Raw genomic sequence first — 12,634 nt, forward strand, 5'->3', positions numbered from 1 at the left:
CTTATGTACCTGCTAAGCATTTATTTTTGTTTGTTTTGCTTCTCAGCAATACAGTTCTATGAGCAGCAGGATAAATGACCAGGTTAACATGCACCATTATGATTGGACAAGGGTGTTATGTATTGCTCACTAGAAAGTTCTGAGCTCTACAGAGAGAATATGAAGGTACTGATTAGGCCTCTGTCAAGTATCAACTCTGTTTTCTTTCACTTTCTTCTCTCCCTTCCTTCCACAAAACAATAAAGAAACTTGTTTGTCTGGAACTACCATCCTATCCACTCATCAAATTCAAGTTTTCCCTGCCTCTGTCTCACAGTGTCCACGTAGAACAAACTCTTAGAGCCAGACGCTAATTCAGCATCTGTCCCACTGGAACCCTTGGCTTTTCTGCTGGGACTGCTGACAAGGGTGCTACTTCACATCACTTGGTGTAGTGGCCTTTGCAATGTAAAGTCTTGTCCCATAGGAAACAAACTTACGTCATTTTGCAAAGACCACTGAATCACTGCAATGACCTAGTGATCATGATTTGGATTGAAGGTGAACCAGTGACCTACAGTAGGGGTGAATGCTTTGCATCCTAATACTGAGCTATCAAGTTCCCCCCATTATATATTCTTTAACTGATTTTTTCTGCATGATCTCTGATGACCAAGGCTAAGAACATCTTTCATTCATGAGAGGTTTAATAGTGTGTACATTTTTGTTGAAGTGCTGTTAGTAAATTATTCCAATTAATACCATTGTTAAAAATATCTTTAAAATACATGGCTGAATGTTTAGTTTAGGTGAACGTGAGGGACTAGTTCAGTGGCTTCAGTGGACAGATGTTGGGTAGTTGCTGTGCAAACTTCCCCCACCTCAGCTCTGCAACACATAGGCCAGCAACATATAGATTCATAGATATTAAGGTCAGAAAGAACCATTATGATCATCCAGTCTGACCTCCTGCACAATGCAGGCCACAGAATCTCACCCACCCACTCCTACAATAAACCTCTCATCTATGTCTGAGCTATTAAAGGTTTCAGAGTAGCAGCCGTGTTAGTCTGTATTCGCAAAAAGAAAAGGAGTACTTGTGGCACCTTAGAGACTAACAAATTTATTAGAGCATAAGCTTTCGTGAGCTACAGCTCACTTCATCGGATGCATTTCCGATGAAGTGAGCTGTAGCTCACGAAAGCTTATGCTCTAATAAATTTGTTAGTCTCTAAGGTGCCACAAGTACTCCTTTTCTTTTTGAGCTATTAAAGTCCTCAAATCTTGGTTTAAAGACTTCAAGATGCAGAGAATCCTCCAGCAAGTGATCCGTGCCACATACTACAGAGGAAGGTGAAAAACCCCCAGGGCCTCTTCCAATCTACCCTGGAGGAAAATTCCTTCCCGACCCCAAATATGGTGATCAGCTGAACCCTGAGCATATGGGCAAGATTCACCAGCCAGATACCCAGGAAAGAATTCTCTGTAGTAACCCCTCCACCTTCTTTTGGTTAGGCTAAACAAGCCAAGATCCTTGAGTCTCCTTTCATAAGACAGGTTTTCCATTCCTCGGATCATCCTAGTAGCCCTTCTCTGTACCTGTTCCAGTTTGAATTCATCCTTCTTACACATGGGAGACCAGAACTGCACACAGTATTCCAGATGAAATCTCACCAGTGCCTTGTATAACGGTACTAACACCTCCTTATCTCTACTGGAAATACCTTGCCTGATGCAGCCCAAGACCACATTAGCTTTTTTCATAGCCATATCACACTGGTGGCTCATAGTCAGCCTGTGGTCAACCAATACTCCATGGTCCTTCTCCTCCTCCGTTACTTCTAATTGATGAATCCCCAGCTTATAACTAAAATTCTTGTTATTAATCCCCAAATGCATAACCTTACACTTCTCACAGTTAAGTTTCATCCTATTACTATTACTCCAGTTTACAAGGTCATCCAGATCCTCCTGTATGATATCCCGGTCCGTCTCTAAATTGGCAATACCTCCCAGCTTTGCATCATCCGCATATGTTATACTGCAGTCCTGAGATTCTCTAGAAAAGAGACTACCAAGCATGCCATCCCAGTAGTGGTTTTGTTATTGGCACCAACAGGAGCTAAAACAGCCCTACCTATGCTTGGCAGAGAGTTCCCAATGGGAGCATGGGATAAGTGATCCTGTGTGAGCATTAATCTGAGTTATGGTGTTATGTATGAGCTGCATGTGTTCTCCTTATGCATCTCTGTGAAAATGGGCCACTTTGTTCCTAAAGTTTGACAAGCCCTTATATATTGTGTGTTTTGCTGCTAATTTGCTGCTTCTTCCTCTGAGCTATTTCAAGTTGAAATCTTTGCAGAAGAGCATCACAAGAGCAACGCAAAGCTCTGAGTGATGAGATTATATTGGAGCATGAATTCAATGTTTTTCAGCAGGAATTGAGCATTCAGCAGAAGTCAGGTAATAGATCTCGTTTGGAAGAGGGGAGGCACTAGCAGTTTTTAGTGCTTCCGTTGGATAACAGAGTAAATGTAGTAGTCTGAAAAATTTCAGAGCACAGCAGCAGTTATACAAGAAGACACATGCACTGAAAATTTGCACTGTTTTCATATCCATGTGCAAGTCAACATAGCTTTTATACATTTAAATATGCCAGGGGAACTGTCTGTTCAGAGGAAAAAAATCTACAAAGTTAAAATGGTTAACAGAGTGTAACAAGTCCCAAATGTACAGGACATTGCATGATATTGCAATGTCTGCTGACTAAAATAACATGGGAATTGAAGCATGTCACTCTAATCACACCTGCAGCATCATCTCATGTGAGTATGTGTGTGTTAAATGGAGACAACACATTATGCAAGTTTTTGAAAAATGGAGACAAACTGCACGTCCAATTTATAAACGTGCAGGTCATGGCAGGTGGCATGGTTTGGGTACTATAGTATCCTGACATGTCCCATGCACACAGTAAGTGTGGTAGTACTGCATGAGGACCTGCTACCCAGTCAACTTTGTGGATTTCTTCTTCTGAATAGACAATTCTTCTTCTTTCTTCTTCTGAATAGACAATTCCCATCAAAGGTTTTATAGGTTTTAAAAGCTTTGCGTTTTGTTTGTAGAGGCAAATTGCCAGTCTTTAATATGCCTTTCCAAACAAACACTCAGCTCAGCAATCAGATGTGGGAATGAGCAGTAAACCCAGAGCAGCAAACATAGTTAGTATGGGCAGGCTCTCGGGAATTGCACAAGTCAAAGGCCCTGGGATCCTGCAGGACAACCATACTTCTAGTGTCCTGGTATAGCAGTAAGTGTCTCATGTCAAAGCCTGTGGCTTTGTATGGCAGATATCACTAGAGAGATTTGGACTTAACTTTTGCCATCACTCTAACTTCACTTCCACTATTTTTTCCTTGCTCATTGGGTCAGTTCCTGAACCTTATCCACAATGTGACTAACAGCATGTATGCTGGGGAAATTCAGCAGGAGGAAGGAATCCTTCCTCTTAGGCTACACTGACCTGTGGTTCACACTGCAGCCTCACAACTGGTGTAGTCCTTGTGGCTGTTGTGTTCCCTGTCATGAGAGGAGTCAACTAGCGCGTCTGATTGGGGTGGAGACAATGGATTTACAACAAAGTCCTCTGCGCTGGAGCAGTGGGAGGGCCTGAGAGCACAAGTCTATGGCATACACAGGTTGATGAGCCATTGGCTGGGTTCATTGCATCCTTCCCTTTGTCCTGTACACAAGAGTAAACACTGGTTCCTCTGTATTCAGCACCATCAGAGAAGGCAGATTTTATCCTTATGGAAGCTATGAAACAGCAGATGCTGTTGCCTACAATTAGGCAAATATGTTCTTGTGCAATTTCTAGACCATGGCCATACAAAGAGCCTTTATGTCTGGGTGAAAGGGAGGTTCCCAAAACCTGTATCTGGTTTCTGCACACTTTTCAGCACTCCCCACAAGTCCACCTCTATGCCACCTAGCCCTCACAAAATCAGCCAGGGAACCCAAAGACCCACTCCCATAGGCAAAAACATCCCCAGAAAGATGAAAGCCACACACTGAAAGGTTTCTTTTCCACCAAAAGTGACCTTCACTGACAGAGTCTGGTGTCTTACTAACATCCTGCTGAGTTCCTGGCTAAGACTTTACAGAGTCATCACAAAAATGAATTAAAAGCTAGCTAGCAGTATTACAGCAGGAACGAATCATAAATTGAACAACACAGAGAAATTTTCCACACTTTTCTCTCACTCTGTGGTAGGGAAATTACTCTCTAGGGAAGGCAGTTTTTGATCAACTTTACTTGTCATAACACAAGCAAATAACACAGTACTTTGCATCATTGCTGATGCTTTGGATGTGTCATCTTTATACATGCAGAGATTGTATATTCTTAGTGTGAATCCATTCGGATTTTGGGAGCAGCAGATTTATTTGCAAACACTGCCATTATCTCCATGGTGATGCTGACAACAATTTTTAGTTTTTACACTGATCTCTAGGATTATAAATTCACTTCTACTATAAATTAGCTGCTTGGAAGGACACCCTGCAACAGGTTTCTTCAAGGTATCATTTACCTTCTGCATGCCATTTTCCAAAGGAATTAGAATGCCTGTCACATCTGCCTACCCACAAAGCTTTTCCATAGAATTACCATGATGAAATGAGCTATTGACGGGGTGGGTGGTTGATCAGAGGAAACAGTGGGGACAGGAGAGGGTGTTATCTTCAGATCAAACTATTGCACAGTAAAGATGTGTCAGCAAGGTCTCAAATTTCACAGGTTAGAAATATAGATGTCCAATATATGTATATTACTAGCTGTTCTAATAGTTTGCACACTGATAAATTAGGAAGCAACACCACAGTTGTGCTGGGATGGAGGTGGGGTAGATAAATTGGACCATTTCACCATCTGTGATTTTAGTCCACACCACTTGTTTTCACGGCATGAAAAATGCACTTTACATACTGTACATGTGTAAACTAATGGTTAAGGCCAAAACATGTCCTCTTTTGCAGAAAGCTAGAAGAGGTCTGCAGTCAGGCTGGAAATGCTGCAATCTCAAGTCCAAAGAGTTTTCATTAGGTCAGCCTTTGGATGGTGGAGAAGGAGCTGCATTTGCTCCACTGCATAGCAGTCAGGAGATAGAGACCTCTAGCTCCAGGGATGCTCTGAGATCTATGGGAGAAACTAGCAGATGGATGCTTGGGGCACTCACATTAAAGCTATTCTCAGTGCTCAGGTCCCCTCTCCCTCATGGTAGAAGGACACGATTGTGACAGGATCAGATTTCTCTTACATGAGGAAATCCCTTTGGGTTGGAGTTGGCCCTTCCCCACCCCACCACGTTTCCCAGAATCTAAGTATCCGCAAACATGCAGAGTTGTCATGAAACAGATTCTATGATTGGAGGCGAGGCTGTGCTGACTGATCCCCCACCATTGCCACAGAACGTCAGTCAAAGGAGTGAGTTTCCGACTCCTTTTATCCTCTCCATAGCACAAAGTGCAGGGATAATTTTACCCAGGGCCAAGTTGTTTTTTTTTAAAGTGCTCAAATTAGGGCCTTACACCAATAGTTGGGCAAAATAAGTGGTCTGATTTTGAAAATTGCTCAGCACCCAGCAGCTGCTGGTAAAACTGAGATTTTTTTTTTTAAATTTCAATGGGTTTTCGATCAGAGCTATACATCTTCAAAAGCACTGTATAAACATTAGCTAAAAAACTGTTTTCTCTAAGAATAGAACAGCACTGGTCTGTAAGAATAGAACCCTACTGTGGGTAGGCTTGCAGAGGCAGGTCTACAGCTAGTGCTAATTGAAAAGGAAACCCAATGGAAAGGATGAAATCAGAAAATATAAAGTCTGTCTGAAGACATGACCATTTGGAGCCAGATCTCCCCTGATGTAAATGGGTATAGCTCCACTGAAGACAACAGAGTTGCATAAATTTTCAATAGATGAGAATCTGGCTCTTTATTTTTTACTGATCTTGATTAATCTAAATTTTGAACAGTCATTTGCATTATACTATAGGTAAGCATTTTCGTTTTTAAAATGTTTATGTCTTTTAGTCTATTCTGCACTAGAAAAAGCAGCAACATTTCAGCCAAGCCAGCAGCAGATGAAACTTCCAGCGTAACATTGCTAATAAAGGACATGATTTTCAAAAGCTCCTAAGCGATTTAAGAACACAAGTCCCATTAAATGTCAGTAGAACCTGTATTCCGGTGATTGAGCTGCTTTGGAAATACCTCCCAAAGTGCTTCTCATATATGCTGGAGACTGCTTTCAATAGGCTATATCATTCATCATAAGGACTTCTACATAAAATTGATGGTATGAGAGGTGGCCCATGGTATGCAACAGAACTTTGTTTTACCCATCAAGACATTGATCTTTAAGCCTTTGTTGGCATTGTTCTGGAGAGACTGGACACGTTACTAGTAGGACAAATACTGAACATCTGAACATCATTTTATATTATATATGCAAGATAATGTTCATCTAAACCATAAAAGCCATGTAAAGAGACTTACCAATGTATTTTTCTTTTTTTCCTAATATTTTTGTTCCCAAAAAGTCAAAAGTCTTGCCACTTGTATAATAATAAGCTTTGACAGAGAGAGAGAATATCTGAAATATACAGTAGCTTATTCTGAAAAGCTCACTCATTTTACAGTATATGGAATGTAGTTGTCAAGAAAGTGAAATATGTATAAAAATAGGTAAAATCCCTACAATATTGTGCTGAATTATATATTCCTCTTGCCAGGAAGGTAACAGCAGTCTACAGTATATGTATGAAATGTTTGTTCAGAAAGTTAAAAAACATTGTTACCTTGGTGAATGACACATTAATGTAGGAATGCATAATCAGAACTGATGCTCAATTCTGCTTCGCTGGTGCAAATGACCCAGACAACCATCACCCACTTTTGTTCAAAACAAAAATCAACTCCAAAGATTTTTTTTTAAGGGGCCAAATTGAAATTTACAACCAATAATTCCTCTGGAAATAGAAGTATTTTGTTTCATTTTTTTCTCCCTCTTTCCAGTTTGTTTACTGACAGCAGTCACCCACCTTTTAAAATAATTATTGCCTGACATTAGATAGAGCTTTTACTGCTTGTCCAGGAAAAGGAAGTGAAATAAAAAGAATATCCAACTTTTCTTTCATGACCCAGTTCTGGGCTTGTGCTTTGTTGACTAGTCTTTGATCTGCAACAGGCCTCATAGGCTTGTCTCCCGAAGGAACATGGTGCCAATGTTGTAGGAAACCTTTCTCACTCTGGCAGATGAAATGGAGGGCTTTGGCTGCTTCTGATCACTTGTGACCTCCAGGAAGTAACAGATCCCAGGGATTTCCTTTGGAAAGTTGTCTGGAAGCTCTTCACGGGACCGAGGGATAAAAGTAAAGTTTTCTTCCTTTTTCAAAAGCCTAGGAAAAAACAAAGAGGCAATCAAGAATGATATGGCCTGATAGTCTGAGTAAATTTTTAAAAGATAGTTCCTGTGCAACCCCCAGTCAGAAACATGCTTAAATTATTATGTGAATATTAACCAATTACAAGCCAGAATCCTGGTGTGGACAGACCTCAATACTGATGCCAAATGATATTAATAAAATTATAACTTATTTTGTTTGATATTAGATCATTGAATATTAAGATATAGCTACAATTATGTTATAGCCAAGATACTTGAAAATATAACAATATTTGTATCTGTTTAGTTTGTTATGGTATAAAATGCTGGTTGAAGAAATTGCAGGAGGTTTCTGCTTTCTGTCCTGAAGGACAAGCTAATGTCAGAAACATAACCCCTTCTTAGCCATAAAACCATGTTTATTACCCTCAGTACTATACAAACTCAGAAAATTTTAACTCTAAGCACCTTGACTCAAGAGTAAACAAACCATGTAAAACATTCATGTTTTAGGGGGAAAAACTGATTGCAAAAAGGAATAAAGATTTGAGTTATCAGGGCAATAAGTCAAGAGGTAAAGTGGGTCTCTATCAACCCGCACGCTTTTGCAAGAAAAACCTATCTGCTTAGGTCTTTAAAACTTTAGAGAAAAGATACTGGAAATACTTTAAACCTACTCTTTATTTCATAAATGTTGACATGGCAAACACTTTGGTGAAATGCATACTTGCAAATATGTTAGCTAAATGCAAAACTCTTAATATAATTTCCTAATGTCATTTCTATGTAAATGGTAAAAAGCTTTTATGTACCAACATGGATTCTAATAACCTAAACTAATTACTAATGTAATATGCCATTTACGTATAGAATACTTATATTAATGGGAAATTAAGTAATTACTGGTAATTCTCAAGCAACTTCCTTACCTCACTCAGGAAGATGAAGAATCATCTCTCCAAAATTGTTATTGAAAATCAGCAACTTCTTTAACAATTATTAAGTTAAAGATTTTAAGAATTATTTAATTTTAAAGGATTGTTTTGAGAACTAAAATAATTTCTATAAATAATACAATTGTTTGGACTTTCTGAAAACAGAATTTAATTTCCTGTTGAACTCTAATAAAATTGAAGGAATAGCTCTGAAAATGGATTGAGTAAAGAGAAGGTAAACTCTTAACTTTAAAGGGTTATCTGGAATGTTCCTGCCACAAAAATAACAGGCAATTTGAAATGTTTCATTTTCTTTAAACAGATGACAGTCAGGAGATGAAGGTGCCAGCTAAGACAACCTTAAAAAGCATGAAGCCAATGAAAGAGTGACAACCAACTTGGAATCTAAACAAAGCCAAAAGAGTTCTGTTTTTATATAATTGCATGAAATGAAAAAGGAAAAGAGTATTAAAAGCCCTGCAGTGACCACTCCTCACACAGATATACCCTCTGCTACCCTGTTTAAACAGCAAGCAATTCACAATTCATCCCATCCATTTCTACAAGAAAGCTACTACACAGACAACAAGAACAGAGAAGACACAAGAAGAAACCATCCAAGGAAAAGTTCCCCAAAACTTCAATATAGATTGGTGAGAGTGCTTACTTTGCCTATCTATAAACTGTCTTATTATTAAGACCAAAAGGAAATTGCAAATGAAATTATTTTGCCCATCTATATCTAAGATTGGCTACAAAATAATTTGTGGGAATCAGATCTTGGTCTCAACTTACCAAGAGAAAAGTACCCCATGAAAGGCTGGTCCATTCTTAAAGGTGTAATCTCTGCTAAAAGCACTCCAAAGAGAAGCATACAGAAGAAATTGTAACAGAAGTAATCAGTTTATAATTTGTGTTTTCTTTAATTTCTCCCCTTTCTTTAATAATAAAATAGTCATGGTAAATAATTGTGCTTATTTTGCTAGGTCTCAATCATGGGGTTGATTAAGGTATGTAAAAGTAACCCTGTGACTGCAATAGTAGAAGTCACACCACTGAGCTGGCAATAAAAGAAACAATTTGAGTTGTTTCTCTAAACTAAAGACGTTTAATATTTTCTGTTTGTGAGCTGAGCTCTGCCCATAGTGCCGGCCAACATCTCTGCAGCCCATTTCTGTGGGTAGAAAAGGAAATTCTGCATGCACATTAATTTCTGCAAAATTCTGCATTGCGCAATGGCACAGAATTCCCCCAGGAGTAATCTACTTTTCTGTAGCTATGGCCACTATGCCCCAGGCAAGAAGGGGCAATGGTAAAGACGTGCCTATACTGGCTTTTTGTCATCTGAGGTTTCCTCCCATAGCACAGAAATCCTCAGCTGGCCAGAACTGCAAGCCTTGTGGCCCCTTTGTCAAATGTCTTTTCTCAAATAAGTTATTGATATAGAAGATATAGTCCCAGAAAAATAAAGAAGTCTAGCACTCCTCCTATCCCCTGCCCCAAGACTGAGTGGGAAGAGAGAGAGTAGTAGGTAACCCCGAGGAAGAACTTTAACAACCACCATCATCACAACAGCTCAGACTTGTTCTATAAATCATCTTCCTGTTATTTTCAAGCCAACAAAGACAGTGAAGAAAGTGGAATTCAGCCTCTTGCAGGGTTTTGAAGAACATTACATTGGAGTCATGGTGAATTCTTAGAAATAAGAAAGCAGCTTGTGCCCCTTTCCCTGCCAGGATATTTATTATCTCTCTGAAAGCCTTATCCAAAGCCCACTGAAGTCAACTGAAAGAATCCCATTGGCTCCAGTGGGCTTTGGAACAGGTTCTATATTCCCTTCTCTTATTGTTCCCAAAACTTAGTCATGGGAAGATGTAAAAGGAATACTGCTCCAGGTGAATTTTCCAGGCTTCCCAGCACATTCTAAAAACTTTCCCCTTGTCCTGAAATCCCAGAATGTCTTTTATCATGGCACACAAGCTGCCCCTTGTTTGGATTTTGTCTGAAGGATGGATCTCTGCTCTAACTACTTCCTATGTGCATCCGAGGTGCATTTTCCTTCCATTGCTTTAGAATCAGGCTGGTTACAAATCTAATCATGTTTTTGCCTTCAGCCTCTTCTATGGTGCTTGTTATCCTGTGGTTTGCGTGTCATGATCTGTTTTCTACGTCTTCCTTTCTATGATCAAAATACTTTAATCTTTTCTGAATTGCTTGAAAGCCTGTGCTGGCCTCTACAGAGGAGACTTTCTCCTTTAATTTCAGCAATGCTTGCAGTAAGTGTTCCTAGCTTTAAATCTAGTTTAATAGATTGCAGGAACTTTTCTCTGGCCCACAGATTTCCCGCCCAGATTTCTGCAAGCAGTAGCAGCTCTTGGAATATTCTCAGAGTGAAATCTGCAAGCTCCTTCTGCTCAATCTTTGCTGAATTCTGTATATTCACTGAAAAGCACTTGGCTTTGTTGAAGTCAAGGGCTTCCTGCCTTGGAGTCATTTTAACTTTATGGGTGAGTTGTGTAGTCCCAATGACCTTTCATTTGTGGTTTTAAATTAAAAAAAATGGTTCTTTTAAAATATTAATGTAGAAATGAGAAGATTTGAGCTGAAGCTCGGTAAGGGAGGGCAGATTTTAATAAAATCATCACTGTTACTTCTTATCTCCTGCTGGGAGAAAATCAATAGTGGTATATCTGTTGGATCATATTAAAGTAGTTCTGTATTAAAATCACAAATAGTTTGATTCCCCATAGTTTAAATTCCAGGGTATTACTAATTAAGAGGTCTCTTGATTTTTGGTTTTTCTCCCTCTATGTGTGAAACTTGTAAGCTACTAATTGTGTTAGTACATTCTAAGACAGAGTCTGTTCCTAAAGCAATTCTTTGTAACAACAACTACTCACACAGAGAGAGACTCAAAGCAATACTCTGTAACAACAGAAACAGCACCCAGAGACTCCCCGCCCTTTTGTTGTATTCATCTCGCTTTGTTAACAATTGTGATTAAAATAGAGATAGAGGATGTATGTGGATGGATGCTTGGTGTGGATAATAACTGAATGATCAGGGAGGTGCCAGCCTAAGAATCCAGTGTCCATTGGCTAAAGAAGGCGTCAAGTGGAAATAACCAGAGGACCCCCGGAGGGCAGACTGGAATCCACCCAACAGCCTCAAGAATGGGAGAACCAAAGAACAAGATAACATCTGGCAGCACGGAGCCGTCAGGAATGTGCCATCTGCCGATTGATTCAGCAGCAGCATAATGAAGCAATTCCCATAGACTGTCATAGGAAGAAATTCCTATAAAAATGGACTCTAGAAAGTGAGAACTTTTGGGCCTGATTCTGCAAACCAACTTCCAGGAGCGTCAGATGAGCATCTGACAAGGCCCTGCTCCCTCCTCATGTCCAGGCCACCTGGCCAGTGGCTTAGCATGTGCAACTCTAAGGCTGGTAACTATGATAACAACCTTGCAGAACCTGTGAGCGTGTGTGTGTGTGTGTGTGTATGAATGAATATGTGAATAAATATGAGATTGAATGGAATGTTATAGCTATAACAAACTGCTTACTATGATTCTTTCTGTATTCACAATAAATGTGGTATTTTGCCTTTTCCCCTTTAATAAGATCCTGCTGGTTTTTATTTTATTGGTATAACATATCTTGCATCTTGTGTTGCCATTTAGGCCTTGATCTTTGCAACTTACTATGCTGTGTTTAACCTAGGTTAATGAACACCCATGTGCAGGACTGGGCCTTACACCTGTGCAAAATGGGTGAGAAATATTACAATTTTGAGTGTCAATGATGGCACAAGGTGCAAAGAAATGAAAACTCAAGCTCCAGAAGTTATGAGCTGGAGCAAGTTGCTGGAAATTGCAAGTGGAACCAATAGGAGGGAGTTAAAAAGTGTAAGAATTAGCCTCACCAGTTTGAAACTCATTGGTTTCTTTAAAAAAAGAATAAAACTAGACCCTCTAAGCCACCATTACTCCTCTCCTGATCCTGAGGATAGACACTGGTCTCCAGCAGAAGCTAAAGGAGCCACAAAACTATTGTAATTTAATACCAAGTGGAAGTGTCCCCTAGGGAATGTTCTACCAACCCAGGACTACCAGGGCACGCTACATTTCAACTCTGCCCTATAAAACCCACTGTGCCAAAGTGGAGGTGGGTGGATAAGGCAGCTAAATGCCTTTGCCCTATTTGAGAATTCAGGACTTCTCAGTCACTTAGCTGAGACAGCTTTCAGGATCCTCTGTGCTGATGGAGGAGC

The 12,634-nt window shown here is 39.8% G+C and overlaps 1 protein-coding gene across 1 annotated transcript in view; it reads right to left on the reverse strand.

Moving 5' to 3' along the window:
- Nucleotides 1-1,911: 1,911 nt before the first annotated feature.
- Nucleotides 1,912-12,634, reverse strand: part of GUCY1A2 (guanylate cyclase 1 soluble subunit alpha 2) — a 302,125-nt gene continuing 291,402 nt past the window's right edge. The window contains exon 8 of the mRNA XM_038422765.2: nucleotides 1,912-7,437. Coding sequence (XP_038278693.1) covers nucleotides 7,230-7,437 — 208 coding nt within the window. The 3' untranslated portion in view covers nucleotides 1,912-7,229. The remainder of the gene's footprint in view (nucleotides 7,438-12,634) is intronic.

Source organism: Dermochelys coriacea, chromosome 1 (genome assembly GCF_009764565.3).
Source record: "Dermochelys coriacea isolate rDerCor1 chromosome 1, rDerCor1.pri.v4, whole genome shotgun sequence".
NCBI classification, from domain to species: Eukaryota; Metazoa; Chordata; order Testudines; family Dermochelyidae; genus Dermochelys; species Dermochelys coriacea.